Source organism: Prunus mume, linkage group LG2 (genome assembly GCF_029339155.1).
Source record: "Prunus mume cultivar Tortuosa linkage group LG2, ASM2933915v1, whole genome shotgun sequence".
Lineage (NCBI taxonomy): Eukaryota > Viridiplantae > Streptophyta > Magnoliopsida > Rosales > Rosaceae > Prunus > Prunus mume.
Window position 1 is genome coordinate 11,424,229 of NC_142699.1, and position 18,640 is coordinate 11,442,868.

Below are 18,640 nucleotides of genomic sequence, written 5' to 3' on the forward strand. Positions count from 1 at the left end.
CGAGAACTCTTTTTCATGTTTTGCTTTTTACACTTAAATTAAATTAAAAATTAATATAGTAGCATAGAGATGTTGGCTCTTGTGCAAATTTCTTTTGTCCTGGTTGTGCTTGTCGGCTTTGGAAGGAAGAGTCAAGGTTATGTTTCGATAGATAGCCTGCTTAATCTAGGCCTGGAAATATCTGTTGCTTTTAGCCACATTGAAAACCGTGTGAAATCATATGCTTCCAAAGACTAGGACTTTCCTTCTTCATGCAAAAGGTTGTGCCGTGATACGAATAAGGAACTACACAATAATAATAAGAGGATACAATCTCTTAAAGTAAGAACCAGACATTTTTGCGCCTTTGCTTAAAGTACACGATTTGAGTGGTCAAATCATACGTGAGGAGCCCTGAGCCTGAGCGCCTGAGCGCCTTCCCGATGTGTTTTTTTTTTCTTTCTTTTCTATCTTCTCTTCTTTCCATTCATTCATCCAAGCTTTTGAGTGTCTTATGCGCCACAGTGACTGGTGATTTTTCTGTCTTTGCGCATATCAATCAGCCATGACATGATGCCATGCATGAAAAGCGTACGTCTTGAAATTCTGGGATATATAGGACTTTGAAACAAGACTTGTCTACACAAATCATGCTCGATTGGCTCTTGATGTTGAGATTTGAGATATGGGAAATCCAATTAATATGATCCAGATTTCAAAGAATGTTTGATACCAATCTACTGAACTAGAATATAAGAGCATAAATTAAAGGAGTATGCAAATCTACCTGAATCAACAAAACGAGTCATGATAGAAATTGTTCATTTCAAAAACCACAATTTAAATGTCAAAACGGAAACTCAAGCCTCCTCCCTCCCAAAAAACACTATACAGACGTTTTTACTTTGGGGGGGAGGAAGCTACTGTTCTTCCTCTCTCTCTATTTTTCCTTTTCTTAGAGACATAAGGTTTTCCTTATTTGTCTAGATTTTGTAATGATTTTCATCCACTCATTACAGATGGATGAATCTCAGCATCGAATTTCCAACCGCATTTCAGTGTCGAATCTCTACCACCATCTGTTTTTGTGATTTCTTCATAGTTAGGATAAATCACTGTGACTCTTTGAGTTTTCTATGTAGTTTTCGTTTCTCCTTTTGTGAGAATATTTTACCTCTCATTTGTGAGAGCTATTCACCTCTTCTTTGTCAAAGTTTTATTTATATTGTTATATGTTAATTTTTTCAAGCTTTTTCTTTTTTTCTTTTTCTTTTTTCTGAGTTTGCACTCTTAGTTGGGATGCATATGCCATAATTTTTTAGATCATGTGTGATCGTTAGTGGAGGACCCCCATATTGTCTTAATTTTTATGTTAGATAGCTCCGTTATTGTAATAGCCTTTATGGCTAGTTTGTATTAGCCATTTATGACTAGTGGCTTTTTTTGACCAAATTATGAATGCAATTCGAGAAGTTCTCAAGCAAAAAAAAAGTCATATTTACAAAAATTCAATAAAATTGGGTATTGTAAAATAATATGCACAAATATCAAACAAATCAACAATTTTGGTCACTATTTTTTTTGGTCACTATTAAGATCAGCCAACTATCCATTTGTCTGATACACATGAATGACCAAGAGATCACCAATTTTTATTATTTTATTTTTTAGATATGACATCTAAATTGTGATTTAGGAAATAATAATTCCAATTATGACATGTCCATGTCTATGTCTATGGTGAAAATTTAATGATCACAACCGTGGCTAACAAACAATTGGATGCACGTAAGTATTTTCCATGTATGCATAAATAGTTGGCTGTCACTTTTAAACTTTTTTTTTTTTGAGAAATTCTAGGATTGCATTCATCATTCAGCCAAAAAAGTCATTAGCTACAAGGGGCTAAAACAAACTAGTCACACAGGGCGATTACAATAACGAAGCGGTCAAACAACAAAATTAAGACAATCTAGTGCGCCTCCACTAACGATCACACAGGATCGAATAAACTCTAGCATAGGCATCCCAACTAAGATTGCAAACTCAGAATAATCAAAAATAGACAAAGCTTGAAAAAACCAAGCCATAACAATACAAATAAAACTCTCACAAAGGAGAGATAAAAAACTCTCACAAAGGAGAGATAAAAACTCTCACAAAGGAGAGGTGAAAAGCTCTCACAAAAGGAGAGATGAAAACTCACAGAGAACCTACAGAGTCTCTGTGACTTATTCCGAACATAAAGAAACCGCAAAAAAGATGGTGGTAGAGATCCGACGTCAAAACGCAGGTAGAGATTCAACGCTGAGACGCAATCGCTTATGATGGTTGGAGGAAAATCAGAACAAATCACAATCGCTTATGAGAGAAAACCATTTGTCTCTGGAGAAGAAAGGGAGGAAGAGAAAGAGGGGAAAGGAGAGGAAGAACAAGGGCCTCATCCCCCCTCAAAGTGAAAACGGCTCTAGGAGGGTTTTTTGGGAGAGAGGATTTTTTTCTCTGCTAGGGTTTTCCAAGCCGGCCGACCTAAGCATGTATTAAGAATTAATTATTGTGTAAAGTTTTCCTATAAAAAAAAAAATACCCTAGCCGTTTTCTTTCTTTGTCAATCTCAAAGAAAAACTCCATAAAGGGAGCTCTAAAATTGGTTTTATATCGTATTTGACATTGTTGCAAATCATGAAATTCTTCTTTGTCAAGTTTGTTGTTTTATATTGTTCTATCTTATGCGAAGGTAGATCGTTGGAAATCATGTTTTCCCTAGATTTTGTTACGGTTTTTGTTATCACTTCAAGATTTTATGTGGTGGTGAGTGTGGCTGCGATGACGATTCTTCATGTGGTGATGGTAGGGTTCATTTAGGCTCTGGGTTTGCTTTACCCTCTGTTTGGATGAAGTAATTAAAAATTACATAGAATTTTAAAATGACAGAATTTAGATTTCCATCATTTCAATTTCTGGTAATTGAAGATTTAAGTGTTTGGACTTATATATGTCGAATTTTGTAAATACCATGGAAATTGTGAAATGACACCTATATTGGTGGAAATTAAACTCAGGAATTTGATGCCCCAATTTCCACAGTTTTTCCCGTGCATCATTTAATAAATTCCACGCTTAAGTTTCCAAACAAGGGAATTGTCAATTTCTCCTCTTAAATTCCCGACTTTTAGCTAAATTTTGTGTTATTTTCACTCATCCAAATGAAGGGTTATGATTTTAATTAAGGGTGGGCATCAAAACCAGAATACCGAAACCATCCCATAACCGTGTCAATTTTGTGCCAAACCGTTTGGTGTTGACGTGTAAACGGATGATACCGTGTCATCCCGTTACTGTTTGGCACGACATCGGTTCCAACTTTGTGATCCCGTTTGGTATCATACCGTACCGAATAGTAAATGTAAATAATAACACTAACTTAATTAATTCAGTTCCTCCTCTCTGTCTAGATTTCTTCTTCGACTCCTCTTTCAGTTCCTCCTCTCTGTCCAGGTTTTTTTTTTCTTCGTCTTTTTAGCTGAATAGAAAGCATGTGCTTTGACCATGGCTTAATAATGGTTTGTTCTATCTCGCTGATGTAATTCCAATATAGTTAGGTAGTTTATAGTCTGTTTTGTTTTGTTTTAAATAACATATAAAAGCCAAGGTTTTGTTGCTGTAATTCATTATGTATATTTTGAGAATTAGAGATAGCAATGAATCTAGAGGTTTATAATCTGTTTAGTTTTACATCAAACTGCTGGTTTTAGTTTTGTCTTTTCGAAATTGAGAAATTGTTCTGTTTTTGTATTTGCATGAATCTGAAATTACTGTTTGATGCAGCCTTGCAGGTATATTATTCTTGAATATGCAACTCCAACCTATCCCGAAGCCCCAATTAGGAAATTGCAGATTTTTTACGGTATCAACATTGATACCGAATTATACCGATCCCAATTAGGTTCGGTATGGTTTGAACGTGTTTTTTTAAAAACTCTCATCCCATGTCATCCCATACCGATTCTTCTATTCGGGATTGACACCGGAATGACCTCCATCCCGTGTCATCTCATACCGTGCCTACCCTTAGTTTCAATTATGTTGTGTGTATTGACTTTGTTTGGAATTATGATTGGCGATGTTTGCGAGTATTTTTAGTGCTGGTTTTGTTGCTTTAGTCTTGTTTTTAGTATGTTAATTTGTTGCTCTCGTGGGATTGGTATTTTAGATATCATGTTGATATTTGATTATATTGTTGAATGTTATCTAATGAAGTTTTTCTTTAATTATTAGTTTTTTTTTTTAAAGTAAAACCAAACTCCATATTTGGTGGTTAAAAAACTTACTGAAGAATTACTCAGCCCGATAGCTAAAATGAGCGGCCTTTCAAACTTCCAGTTTGGGCCAACCGGAAAAGGATCCTATAAATTTAGCCCAATCCAAAACCTTAAACTCAGACTTAATTCGGCCTGAATAGTTTGTAATCAGAAGGCGGGCCCAAGCCGAGTAAAAGGCCGCCGGCCGACGCCACTTAAGAACTGTCTAGCAAAGCGGCCAGCCGCGCCAGATACGCTCCTATTTATTAACCACCGTTAAAGACGTTACAAATTTTACACATAGGCCCAACGGCCAACGTCTCTCTCTCTCTCTCTCTCTCTCTGTGTGCCTAGGAAGTAAGTAAGAAGTAAGGCGGTGGCTTTAGGCTTCTGGCTCCTCCGTAGACACCTGAACCCTAGGGTTTGGAGCTTCAACGTTGACGACGACGATGATCTCCCTCACCTCCAACGAATTGAACTACCTAGTCTTCCGTTACCTCCACGAATCAGGTCCGTTCCGTTTGCCTGTTTAACGCTTGCAAAATTAATCATTCTCTGGCTAGAAATTGCTATGAAACTCTAATTAGTTTCTTAATTTCTTCAGGCTTTACGCATTCAGCTTACGCTTTTGGATACGAGGCCGAGCTTCACAAAAGCACGATTGACGGTAATGTAGTTCCGCCAGGCGCACTTGTTACGTTTATCCAGAAAGGGCTTCAGTATCTTGAGCTGGAAGCAGACTTGAGCAGCAGTGTAAGCAAAGTGTTTAATTTTCTTAATTAATACATGCTTTGAAGTTTGAAAGTTGGAAGCTTGGGCTGATTGATGTGTGTGTTAGGTTTACAGAGTGATGCGGACATGGACGACGACTTTTCGTTTCTGCAACCGTTGGATCTTATCACGAAAGATGCTTATCAATTGCAGAAAATGGTCAGGGAGAAGAAGGACAGGATGAACGCAGCTAACCAGAAAAATGAGAGCAAGGAGGAAAGTGAAAGGGAAAATGCTCAAGAAGTAGAGGAGGAGAGAAGAGATAGGGAAAAGGAAGAAGAAGAGGATCGGGAGGACAAGTCGCACAAGGAGAGGGAACAAGAAATTGCTAAAGAGAATGAAGAAACACACGAGGATCACAATGAGATTGAGAAAATGGAACCTGAAGAAAATGGAGCTTGTGGAGGTAATTTGCCCTCAATTTCGTTTCTGTTTATAAAGACGTTGAACTTTGGCCATATGTTAGCTTTCCAATTGTAAAGTTTAAGTTGTCTGTAAATATGTGAAATAGGGGTGGAACCAATGGAAATAACTCCAACCTCAATATCCTTGCCTAGTGAAATTCCTAGCTCTGACGTAACAGTTCTAGAAGGCCATACCTCAGAGGTTTGGATTGGAAATATCCCTGCATTGTACATTTGCCTCCCATTTTCAATTGGTAGAGTGTGATTGCATGAACATTTTCCTCCATTTCTGACAGGTTTTTGCTTGTGCATGGAGTCCATCGGGTTCACTTCTTGCATCTGGGTGAGTATGTTGTCCTTTATACCTGGGCAGATTAGCATCAGGTGGTTTATATTTTTTTGTCATCTATCTCACAGAGTAGCTGGAGTTGAGATATTACTTTGTACGATAAAAGGTGTCAGAAACATGGAAGATCATCTTATGTTCACTTGTATTTCCTTGTCTAGGTCTGGAGATTCAACAGCGCGAATTTGGACCATTGCAGATGGAGGTTGTGGATCTGGCATGCAAAATGAGCCTGCAAATGTTGTGGTTTTAAAGCATTTCAAAGGTAGAGCCAATGAGAAAAGCAAGGACGTGACCACACTTGATTGGAATGTGAGTCTTTATCATGTTCTGTAGTTGAAAACTCTGACATGACTTTCTCGCATTATGTTTTTTGCTAAAGGATTTGCCATTTTGTAGGGTGATGGGACATTGCTTGCAACAGGTTCTTACGATGGCCAAGCAAGAATATGGAGTAGAGATGGTGAGTTATGTTTATATCTGCAACATGTTTGCGTTTGAAGTCCAGTGATTGATAGATTTTAAACAGCTTGCACTTAGTCCTAGGTTTTTGTTAACATTTACTGTGGGATTTTTATATAGGAGAGTTAAGGACTACATTAATCAAACATAAAGGTCCAATCTTTTCTCTGAAGTGGAACAAGAAAGGTGATTATCTTCTGAGTGGCAGTGTGGATAAAACCGCAATTGTGTGGGACATAAATAGTGGGGAATGGAAACAGCAGTTTGAATTTCATTCAGGTACTGCATTATTTTAAGGCTGTGTTTGATAAAATTTCACTTCTGCACCATGTTAAGCAAGCCAAAATTATTTTTCAGCTCCAACCCTGGATGTTGATTGGCGGAACAATGTTTCCTTTGCAACGTGCTCCACTGATACTTTGATACATGTTTGCAAGGTTGGAGAGAACCAACCAATCAAAACTTTCTCAGGGCATCAGGTTTGTTCTATAATCCAACGAACCAATCATATGATTTCTGCTAGTTTATAGATGCTGCATCATTTTTTGAATTAAACACATGAATTTTTACGATTATATAAAGACAAATTAGAATTTGCTCTGTCAATTCTCATGTAAATGCTTAATGACTCATGATTTTAATGCTTCCAATCAGGGAACATTTGTAAAAGGTAAAATTTAAAAATTTTAAAAAAAAAATTGAGGAGGTATGATTGTTGAGAGCTACATATACTTGTGTGTATCGTCAGTGCTTCCCCAAATTACTAGTTGCATGCCCCTGTCCCTTGGACCAGGTTGTAAAGGATGGGGTAGAGCAAGCCTTGGGTTTAGTATTGCCTGGCAAAATAAATTGAATAAATTAATAATCCTATAATCTTTTTACACTTTCTTCTATCAAGGTCTCGCTAAAATTGATTGTACTGGTATAGATATCTCGGGTCTGGATTGACATTAAACATCTTCCACCCTTTGCCGCTCTCACAGTATAAAATATATCCAGTTAAATGCTTAGAGGAAAGGAACTCACCCGTTGGTGAATCTCATCAGGAGATTGATACTGCATGATTTTTATTCAACCTTTCTGATTATATTGTTTCAGGGTGAAGTTAATGCTATTAAGTGGGATCCAACTGGCTCTTTGTTGGCTTCTTGCTCTGATGATTTTACTGCAAAGGTGATCTAGACATTTGAGAATGCTTTTCTTTTGAACTTCCAATCAATAATGTTGCACTACATTTTTGCACTCTTACCATGGGTTTCTTGACCCGGGTTACATTGACATATTATGGTCTCCGTAGTACAGAACAGTTTGTTTTATGGGTTTCTCTTTATTGTGGTTTTCTTGAATGGGCTGAAAACTCAAGTATCTTTTAACACAGATATGGAGTACGAAGCAGGACAAATATTTGCATGATTTGAAGGAACATGTTAAGGTATCTGTGCCTCGTTTCTATTTGTGAGTTTGTTGAATATTCCCAGATTGTAAGTTGTGATGGATGCATTCTTTTGTAGGAGATATATACCATCCGGTGGAGTCCTACAGGACCAGGCACAAATAATCCCAATCAACAGTTAGTTCTAGCAAGGTAAATGCACTGCTTCTTCTGACATGTGTAGAAATAGGGGTAAAGTAAAGTACTTTCTATATGTGTTTGTGCATGCATGGTCTCTCGTGTTTGTTTCTGTCATTGCCTTGAAAGACCAGATACTGTTATTCATACATTCCTTATGTTTCTTTTATTTTACATGGACCAGCGCTTCCTTTGACTCAACTATAAAACTATGGGACGTGGAACTAGGGAGACTTCTCTACAGCTTCAATGGCCACAGGTAAATATTCGATAATTTTAGTTTGTTGCATGGCATTTTTCTAAGAAATTCTATATGAGATCTATGAGGTGCTATTTACATTCCACAAAGAACAAAGAGGTGGTACTGATTTGTTTGCTTCAAAATGAGACTGTTATGTTAGTTGTGATTCGCAAACTACTGACATTGTCTGTATGGCAAATCCTAGGGATCCGGTATACTCCGTTGCATTCAGCCCGGATGGCGAGTACTTGGCCAGTGGATCTATGGATAAATGTATGCACATATGGTCCGTGAAGGAAGGCAAAATTGTAAAAACATACACGGGAAATGGTGGGATATTTGAAGTTTGTTGGAACAAGGAAGGTGACAAGGTCGCTGCTTGTTTTGCTAACAACGTAGTATGTGTTGTGGATTTCCGAATGTAGATTTTCAACCTTTATGTTCACTATCATTTTATTATTATTTTCAGTTTGGATAGATTCCCATTCATCAGTTGGGGTAGATTCCCATTCATCTTTAAATGACAATGAAGAGCTTTCTTTCTATGTTATGTTGTGCTAGTGAAATTTTTTTATATTTTTATTTTTCACTTGTGCTATTGAAATTCGATCTGCATTTAAGAATGTGAAGATTTGTTAAGAACGTAAAATCTAAACATAGAATATTCTAATATTTATATCTCAATATAATAAGTCTTAAATTTCTTCCCTGATTACCAATTAACTTTGCATTGTATACTTTAAATATGATATCAAAACGGTTGATTTATTCAGGTGTCAATTAATATAATTAATTCACGAATTAAGTCGTGGGTCACGCATGAGGTGTATCAGAGAATATAGTATGTTTTGACTGATACGAACATTGCAAGTGAAACAAAAACCAGGAAAAGTTAAAAATAAAAATGAGAAACTGTGATTTACAAACATCATTTCTACAGCGATTGAAAACATGAGGAATATTACAAGCTTTCACAACTCAACATTCCCAGTGAAAGCAACCAAATGCACTCAAAATGTTATCCTAACTTCTGTCATAATCAACAAATAATCTAGCAAAGTGAAAGAAATTTTAAACGCTAGTGGGGACTATCTAAGCAACACCATTGAGATTGAGACCCTACAAAAAATATATATCCAAGCATACATCACAACCATTCGTCTTGAAAAACTCGAGTTGAAAAACCCCTCGTCTTGCAGCTAAAACCTATTCTTCTTGTACTTAAATAATCATTCCTTCAGATCTTCAAAATAGTCCGTTGGTACTTCTGGAGGAGAAGATATGGTTGCCACGCATTTGAACTGTATCCAAAAACAACACAATTCCCATCATCTCTATTCTCTATAGCGTGGACAGTAAAAACAAAGTCTGTAGGTAAACATTTAGCCAAAGTACCTTATGTGATTTGTACTTTCCTCTTATCGATTGTAAAGTTGCTCCTCTTTTACTCCGATGCAAGTCGTGTATGATAAGGACGCATTCCCTCAAATCAGCCGGTTTGTATCCGGAATATTGTTGCAAGGACAGAGTCTGCAGAAAGCAAGATTAACTCAGCAATTTCCTTCAATACTTGTTAAACAATTTTACAGTGTCTCTAGCAAGTTCTTACCCAAGGATGAGACTTCGGCCGGATCATAAATCCTGCGAGAAATGTAACAGACGCAGCCACCAATGAGGGCAAAAACTTTAGACATTCGTACTCTAACAAACTTAACTCTGCAAGGTAGTAGCCCAAAAATTCTAACTGCAGATTAGGATCCTGTAAAAAGCACAAAGCAAGTAATTAGCTTATTGTATGTATTACATATTTAGCTCAATTGGCTGTGAGAGAGAGGTTTTGCATACTTTGTAGCTCTCTTGAGTCACTCTAGCAAATCTCCTGCAAACCAAAATGAGAAGGAACATTAATCAGTCCGATATGTTTACAACGAAGCATCATAAGTGCACATGATCAAAAGTGTCCAAGCAAAAAAGTATGCAAGCATTGCCCTTACTCCTTACCTTAGTATTGTCTTTATTGTAGGATTTCCCAAGTTGAACTTTAAGGCCTTGAGTATATCAGCTTCCATTTTTAACACCTATACAATGCATACAATGAACAAAAGTATTAATCTAAAGTACTACAATAATAAAAGAGAGGGTGATTTGAAAATATCAATCTAAGATGAGAAAGAGAATTATAAAAATCACCTGGTCCTTATCATATGTATTATCTGTGATGTAACAAAATTGTTCCACATGTGGAGGGCTGATCTCCTCATACTTTCTGTTTACCACATTAACAAGATTACTATGTGGATTCATATTAGTAAGAAAATATTCACACAAAAATTTCATTGACTTGCGGACTTACGAGGCAATGAGCATTGAAGAAACACCCAGTAACTGAAGCCTTTTGCGGTTGAGAGCTTTCAAAGATAGGTATCTATCAATATACAGAACGGTGAGGAAAAGAGTGTCGGAAAGGAGCTTATATTCCTCTGCAACTTCCACCAACCAGTCTACTAAGATTCCTCTCATATTAGAAGTGATGTCCTTTTGAACCTTTGTCATGTAATCAGGTAAAGGCCTTCTATCTGGATCCGCCTGAATGTAAACCCATCATCACCGTTAGCCTATTTGCTCAAAACCAAAAATGCTATAAACTCATGTACCAGTTTTGACTTCAGACCAAGACCCTAATGCCACCAACCATTCTCAAATACCAATACCTACCCATTATGAAAAATAAACCCCAAATTCCAATTCAAACAAAATCCAAAAACACAGAGACGACAAAAATTCCTAAATAAAGCTTGGCTTTTGGCTAATGAGGAAAACCCAAAATAACATAACTAAACACCACAACGCTTCAGTCTTTATCCTAAATTCAACTTTCAGAGCAACGAGAACGCATTAAAAATCTAAATTTGGCAATACCCAACTACCATTTTTCCAATAAATTCCAATATCAGACAAGATAAATACGATTTGATAAGCCTTACCTCGAGCTTGTGAAGATAATCATAAATGTCACGAGCATAAGGCCCACACATTTGAGGGTCATCCGACGTGGAATCAATGTCCGGCGTCGTAGGCGTCTCCGTTTTCTTCTCGGGCAGTGCTTTCTTCGCCTTGGCTGTGGCTCCGCGTTTCTGCACCTTCGGCTCCACCGCAAAACTTTTGTTATTCCCCGGAACGACGGCGTTTTGGAGGGTGTGGAGCTCTCCTAAGACCACGCGTTTCTTGGTGGCCGGCTGCTCTTGGCCCACGGCAGCTTCGGCCCTCCTCTTCATTGACCTTGTGACCCGGGCGCAGTTCTCCTTCTCCGCCATGGCCCTATCGAATCTATGAGTGTCGATGTTTTGTTTGGGTTAGAGAGAGAGAGGTTTTGAGGGGTGAAAGAGAAAGAAGAGAGTTTTGTAGTGAGTAAAATGGGAGCGCCACTTTGAAAACTAAAGTTGGCGCCTTTGGGTTTCTGTTTTAATGTTTTCGGATCCATTTTGGTTCCCTGCTTTGAATTGCTTCAATTTTGAAATTTTGGAATGTGTTTGCCATTTATTTATTTTTTCTTTCTCGCGTTAGTGACTCGCTGATGACGCGGTTTTTTATCTTTCCTTTTTTACCCTTATCGATAAAATAATAAAATTAAAACATTTACAACTAATTTTTCACTAAATTTTACGCGTATGATTTTTTTTTCTTCTAAAAATGAAACACTTTGCCAAAACTTATTTATTTTTAAACAATTGAACATTTTAGTCCTTCCTACACCCCCACATGTTTCGTCGACCTCTTAAAAAATTTGAAAATTAGTAAGAGTTAAATTGAAAAGTTTAAAAAATACGAATATCTTAAAGATTAGATACAAGAAACAAAAAGCAATCTACAAACTTTGCTTCTTTTTTTTTGGTTACATACAAATTTTGCTTTCTAAAACACGAGGAAGAAAGAAAAAAGGCCGTTTGGTATCTTACTCAAGTAAGGAACTCAAAAACTTTGATTTTTCTTAAAAACAATGAGTTCTTAAATCTATTTTTAAGATTCAAACACTTGTTTGGTATCCAACTTGAAAACTATTTTCAAATCTTAAAAATTTGAGAACTTGTGGGTTGTTTAAAAAAAAATGAAAAAATACTTATTTTTTGTTTTTAATAATTATGGTGTTTTTTAGTTGTTCTTGAGTTTGAGTTTTTAAAAATAAGGTTACCAAACATGTTTTCTTTGTTTTTGACTCAAATTTTGTTTTTGAGTTTAAAAAATTGGATTCAAGTTAAATACCAAACATATTCTAAATTTCCCCCTTCCCCGTATTTGAATGTTGGTCATTGTCGTTTGCATCACTTCTTAAGTTTTTCGCTTTCGATTAGTTTCCTATTTTCACATTCATTTTAATATCCTTACTTCCCATCCTTAACTTTTTGTGTTTAACTTCATTGATAGATCGAGAAATCAAAGATGGCATTAGTTTCCTATTCTTAATCTTGTTTCTAGTTGAATTAACTTACGTTCCTCCCCCATACCTTGTATTAGTATTTCACATCATTCCAAATTGATGTGAAGGTAACAAAACTTGACCAGCAATTTCACTGCACAGTCCAAACTTAACCAGCAAGGATATAAAGGTAACAAAACTTGCAAATTTCCATCAGGACACTGCCTGTAAAACATATGCAACCTGGGGTGGGGAGATAATTAGCTTTGTCAATGAGAGGCCTGATTGTGGAAAATCAGAGAGTTCTGAAAGTAAACATTCTCATTAATTATTAACATGACAGTGTTACAGTATATATAGGCTACAAGATTAGCCCTCAGCTAATGTAACTGATGTAACAAGTATTTAACTTAAATAAAACTAACAGTAAACTCCTAGTTAACCTAACCACAAAAGTAAATTATAGCCGCTGTCCTGGCTGTTTCAGTTTGACAACAGCAACACTCTTCTCGTGCGTCATTTGTTACGTCTGTGGCTAAACAAATGCAAACCAGCTGTTAAGGTGATCAAGCAATCATGTATATTTTCTTTGTCGGCACACTACGATTAGATGCCATGCACCCATCGTTGCACTTGCACCACATCGGGTGGAAAGTTTACAGCATCAGTCTGCTTAAGTGCGACCCTTTGGGTCAGCTCATTTGGTTCACCACCAGACCATACCCTGCATCACAGCTTACTCAGTTTGATCTGCGCTAGCTGAAGTGTATTTGCTGAATGATAATATAGAACCAGCTGCTTCCCAGAAATCCAACACAAAGGTCAATCAAGTTGTAATCTGGCGCAAAGCAGAATGATGCCCCATCCTCACCCAATAGCAATTGGCAAACATCATCAGCCCTCGCCGTTAACCCTCCAATCAATCAAGCACACCCAATAAAACTTATATCCAGACCTTACTATCACATTGGACAAGCCCTTGCCACAAGGATTGTACGTTCATGTTTTCAGATCTTCAAATAAAGAAGCTGGTATATCTTGAGGGCAAGGAGTGTGTGCCACACATTTGAACTGCGTTAAAGAAAAAGACTCCATTAGAACCATGTTTTGCATTTCTAAAATTTGGAAAAAAAGAAAAGGTCAAACCTACTTCTGATAAACAATACCTTAAGTTGTTTGTATTTCTCTTGAATAACATTCAAATTTCGTGCTCTTCTACCCAAGCACATGTCATGTATGGCAAGAACACATTCTTTCAAATCAGCTGCTTTATATCCAGTATACTGTTGCAGGGCTGGACACTGAAATGGATACGACTTAGTAATTGCTTTCAGACATTGAAATCAGCACAAGTAATTTATCAAACCCTTACCCAAGGATGTATTTTTGTTCTAGTCATAAATCGTGCCAGAAAAACAACTGATGCAGCTACCAAAGAAGGCAGGAATTTCACAAGTTTGTAATCCAATAAACTCAGCTCAGCAAGGTAGCAAACCAAGAACTCTAACTGCAAATTGGGAGTCTGTAAACCACACAAAACAATAAAGCAGTCAGTATGAGAGACTATAAACTTGGTAAGCCCACATGTGTGTGTGAGAGGGCAAGGGGGAAGCTTACTTTGTAATTCTCTTGAGCAATATCAGTGAATTTTCTGCAAAACAATTCAAAGGAACAAAAACAATCAGTCATAAGTCATTTAAGCTTGGCAAGTAATTACATTACCCAATCAAAACAGAGTATTTTCATTGTCAGCACCATCCTTACCTTAAGAATGTCCGAGTAGTAGGATTGCCCATTTCAAATTTCAGGGACTTGAGAATGTCGGCCTCCATCTTGATCACCTTTACAACCCACCGAAAAATTTACTCTTAGTATAAAGCAAATGCATCTATCTGAGGTATAAATAGATCATTTTCAGGGATAAAACCCCAAGTAAAACGTCAAATACCTCTTCTTTTGTATACGTATTTTCTGTTATGTCACAGAGCTCATCCACATTTGGAGGAGTAATCTCTTCATATTTCCTATAAATTAAGAAATCATGAAAATGTAAGAATAATACTTATAGTAACTTCACATCATCAGAAGAAGAAAAACAGTTGTACCAATCAGACGACAGATTCAAAGATTTGTGAGCTTACGATGCAATGAACATTGAAGCAACTCCCAGTAGCTGAAGCTTCTGCTTATTGACCACATTGATCGATAGATACTTATCGATATAAGAAACGGAGAGATGAAGAGTGTCTGGAAGGAGCCTATATTCCTCTGCAACCTCCACCAGCCAATCCACAAGGACCGCTCTCATATTAGCATTAGCATCTTTCTGAACCTTCTCCATGTAATCAGGCAACGGCCTTCTCTTTGGTTCCACCTAAAGAAACCAACCCATTATTCACGGTGAGCCTAATCCCCAATTGACAAAACATTAAACCTTAATTTAGAGAATTCACAAAACTACCATACCCAGAATCAAAATTAAACCCAAAATCCTACCAATTGGATCTTAATACTTTATAGCCAATTTCACCATCAAAATTGAAACCAAAAACCTTTTTCCCAATATCAGTTTTAAGTTGAAAAGTCCAAAACCGTTCTGATTATCAAATGAAGAAATCAAAATCTGAAGAAACAAAGATGGGATCTTTGTACCTCCATCCTACGAAGATAGGCATAAATGTCCGAAGCATAAGGTCCACACAGTTGCGGATCCTCAATGTCACGTGTTGCTACGGCCTTCTTCTCCTCCTTGATTGCACAATTCGGTTTCTGCAACTGACCATAAGATTTATGGTTGTCCGAAACGACGACTTTGACCAAATTCGTAACATCTCCAAGCACCGCGCGCTTCTTGGTAGCCAGCTGGTGCTCCTCAACCAAGGCGGCCATCGCCCTCCGCTTCGCCGCAGCACGAGTGGTGATGCGATTACAGTTCAGTTGCTCGGCCACGGTGGTAGAAGCCATTGCTCTGCACTGGTCGAGCTTTGGTCTTTACTTGCTATCGTGGCTCGGGTTGGACTGTGAGAGAGATAGAAGAGGGAAAGCAAAGCGCAGAGTTTGAGGTGTAAGACTCTGAGCGGTGATAGCAATATGTAGTGAGAATGAAAGAGAGGATGGGTTTTGAAGTTTTGAGAGAGAAAATAGAGCGCCATGCTCAACTCTGCTTCGAAAATTTGTGCTTTTGGCGCTGTTTGATTTGACGTGAATTTTTTAGTTGCAACTAAAATTTGGAGATTTTGGATTTTGGAGCGTTTTATTTTGTTTTCTATTATTTTTGGAGCGTTTTGTCGTTCCCCTGGACAAAATTGAAATTTTGGGAATTACTCTGTGTGGGGCCGGGTTTCCACGTGACTTTTATTTTCGATGAACCAAATTTGAAAATTTTGGGTCGTTTTATTTTTTTTTTGAAGTTAAAATTGCGCGCTTAGTAAATCTAAACTGTTTATTTTTTTGGTCTGAAAAATGTTTGGGTTAAAAAGTTCGAAACTTTCGTAGGGTATAAAGATTTGGTACTAGGCGGGTCCCTTTTTAGGTGTTTTGGTTTGGTACTTGGGCGGGATAGTTTTGGCTTCGGCTTTCTTTGGAAAGTGATATTTTGATTTCAATTTGGACCGTCAAATTTTAAGTTTAACCCCAAAACATCAAAATCAAGTCAACCCAAAGCACAAAACAATTATGGGCAATAACAATTATGCTTCATCCCATAAATATAATTTCAATGGTGTTATTTATGAAATGATTTCGTATGATACTAATTTGAGTTATAATTTTTAGAAATTAATCGGTAAATAAGTGATAAGAAGGAAATATTGTAATTCATGTGATAAGAAGGAAACATTTTAAAGACAAGTTGTGCATCTACCAAAATCACCATATTAACCAAGAAATAACATAGATTTATTTCGCTTATTACATGGCAGAGACGGTCTTACGTCCATGTTAACATGGGCTATAGCCTAGGCGACTTGATATTTTATAGTCCAATATTAATACTCAACTCACCAAAGCACACCTTCACACACCCCATCCTAATGATCCCACCTACAGAAAATCTCTCTTTTTTAACCTTTTCTAGTGCACATAAAAATGTCAATTCATTTTTTTTTCCTTATAAATTTTGGCTACTTCTTCTCATTGTTATTTTTCAAGTTGGTTTGGATGGATTAAAATGTTTTTTTTTTCTTCTTCTTCTTTTGTAATGGATAATAAATGCTTTCAATTATTTTCCTTTCATGAAGAAGTTTATCATGTAATTGTTAATTGACTTTAAAATTCATACTTTAGTGATTACTGTCAAAAATTCTAAGTTTGTATGTAAGATAAACTTCCCTATTTTCATATCCTGAGTTCGTCCCCGTTACATGGGGTATATTAATTACGTTTATTATTACGATAAGCTGTTAATTTATTATAATTTATACATTAACATGCAATTGTTGTTCATAGTAAAGCTTAACACTCTCAACGTGGCCAAAATTGAAAAAAGTGTAGGTCTAGCAGCGCTTCCCTCAGAGTAATGCAAGAGAGCCCAACCTCAGGTCAACAATTGAAATCAATCAATTAAAGTGTTCCAACAACATTACATCAAAACTGTATGCATCTCCTGCTGTCGGTTTTTGTCCAAAACCATACTCTACATTGTAGTTCAATCTCAAAATCAGCAAACTAAAACCAACCATAGTAATTAATTGCTACCGATTATCAACCTACAATACTTGAGCAGCTTATAAAAGATTAATCATGTATATAGAAGCAGCCAGATGATCATCTTTTACGGTCATAGAAAAGATTGAGTCTCTCGTATGGAGAAAACATGATAAGAGCTACATCAACATCACAAAGAACAGAGAGTTCATAGGCTTTCTTGACAAGCCTCGAGAAAATGACTTGTCTATATTAGTCGTATTCTCAATCCCTCTTAATTTGAAGCTTCACTCTCCCCATTCCTTTAATTTATTCCTAAACTAGCTTTTACAAAAATAAGTAACTAATTAATTAATTAAATTTAAAAATAATAATAGCTCTTGCACCTTTTCCTTTTATATTTTGTTATTTTGGGAAACCTAGCAAGATACATGTATGAGAAGGTAACCAATATGATAGAGAAATAGGATGAATCTTTATCTCTCACTCACATATATACCTCAAAATATAATTACATGTATGAACCAAAATATAAGTCATGAGAAGAAAACTAAATGAGGTAGATAAGAACATCATCTGACTAGAGTTTTTTTTTTTTTTTTGGGTACCATCAGTTATCAAGTTTTGTCATTGTCATGTCATATGATCATATACACAATATACATATCAAACTAAATATATTAAGCATAACAAACATTTTATTCTTGAGGAAAATTGTATTTCATTTATTTTTATTGAGTTATTAATAAATTGAGTTTATTTTTTTAATGCTTGCAATGGCTGAGTCTACACTCGGGAAAAATGGGAAGCTGGGGGATGGGCCTCTAAATGTGTAGCTTGTTGTTTGTAAGAGCAATTCCACTAGTGAGTCCTTGCCAAGGCAGGAGGGGGCCTAAGCCCCATTTCGGGGTTCCAGCCCTAAGCTGCCCGGGTAGCATGGGTCCTAGCAAACTGCCCAGCCTAAAGCCAAGAACAGACTGTGCTTGCTGACATCAGCGATGACTTCAGCACACAAAAAAAACAAAAACAAAAAATTTCAGAATTTGTTTTAAATAAATATTTAGTCATATTCTTTTCTTTCCATACCAAAGCTCTATACAAATTTCTCTCCTCATATCTTTTGTGAATAGTGGTTGCCCTTGGGTTATTATAGCAATGGATGGAAACACAACAAGCCTTTTGCAAGGATTATCATTATTCATGTGAATAGTAATAGCCCTTGCCTTGCCTTACCTTTGCTCTTCACCATGGCAAATGGGTGGAAGTGCTCTAATCGGTGTTTGTTTGGCACTAATAAGTGTGCTTTGAAATTCCAAGTTTGCTTTTGGCTGAGGGTACCAAAAACAAGTGAAACATATATTTGAGGCTTATTTACACCAATGGCCCTTGAAACTATAGTCAAATCTCACTTTACCCTCCCAAACTTAAAGTGGCCCATTTATTCCTCTTGACCGTGGTTTGGTGATCCACTTTGCCCCATGCTGTCAACTTCATCCAAAACTCTATTA

At 36.8% G+C, this 18,640-nt stretch overlaps 3 protein-coding genes across 4 annotated transcripts; 1 reads left to right on the forward strand and 2 right to left on the reverse strand.

The window, feature by feature from the left end:
- The first annotated feature begins 4,575 nt into the window (after positions 1-4,575).
- LOC103320386 (WD40 repeat-containing protein HOS15-like) lies at positions 4,576-8,619 on the forward strand. 2 transcript variants are annotated; one of them, XM_008222063.2, is made up of 14 exons: positions 4,576-4,790; positions 4,885-5,033; positions 5,127-5,457; positions 5,563-5,657; positions 5,752-5,798; positions 5,963-6,113; positions 6,201-6,264; positions 6,384-6,542; positions 6,621-6,742; positions 7,362-7,436; positions 7,642-7,695; positions 7,775-7,848; positions 8,018-8,092; positions 8,280-8,619. In XM_008222063.2, exons 1-14 carry the CDS (start codon positions 4,730-4,732, stop codon positions 8,497-8,499), a joined length of 1,677 nt encoding a protein of 558 aa, XP_008220285.2. In that variant the 5' UTR covers positions 4,576-4,729; the 3' UTR covers positions 8,500-8,619. The 2 variants fall into 2 exon arrangements, with proteins under 2 accessions (XP_008220285.2, XP_016647542.2); XM_016792056.2 differs by lacking the exon at positions 4,576-4,790 and having other exon boundaries at positions 4,894-5,033; positions 5,119-5,457.
- A 326-nt stretch (positions 8,620-8,945) lies between these two features.
- Positions 8,946-11,587, reverse strand: LOC103320387 (putative cyclin-A3-1). The gene is made up of 8 exons (XM_008222064.3): positions 11,059-11,587; positions 10,428-10,660; positions 10,265-10,340; positions 10,076-10,152; positions 9,920-9,953; positions 9,684-9,833; positions 9,470-9,604; positions 8,946-9,375 (listed from the first exon to the last, which is right to left on the reverse strand). The coding sequence occupies exons 1-8, from the start codon at positions 11,386-11,388 to the stop codon at positions 9,304-9,306; spliced, it is 1,107 nt and encodes a 368-aa protein (XP_008220286.2). The 5' UTR covers positions 11,389-11,587; the 3' UTR covers positions 8,946-9,303.
- Positions 11,588-12,791: 1,204 nt separating this feature from the next.
- Positions 12,792-15,689, reverse strand: LOC103320456 (putative cyclin-A3-1). Its single transcript, XM_008222135.3, has 8 exons — positions 15,141-15,689; positions 14,630-14,862; positions 14,437-14,512; positions 14,253-14,329; positions 14,106-14,139; positions 13,861-14,010; positions 13,655-13,789; positions 12,792-13,559 (listed from the first exon to the last, which is right to left on the reverse strand). Exons 1-8 carry the CDS (start codon positions 15,450-15,452, stop codon positions 13,488-13,490), a joined length of 1,089 nt encoding a protein of 362 aa, XP_008220357.2. The 5' UTR covers positions 15,453-15,689; the 3' UTR covers positions 12,792-13,487.
- Between the last annotated feature and the right edge of the window lie 2,951 nt (positions 15,690-18,640).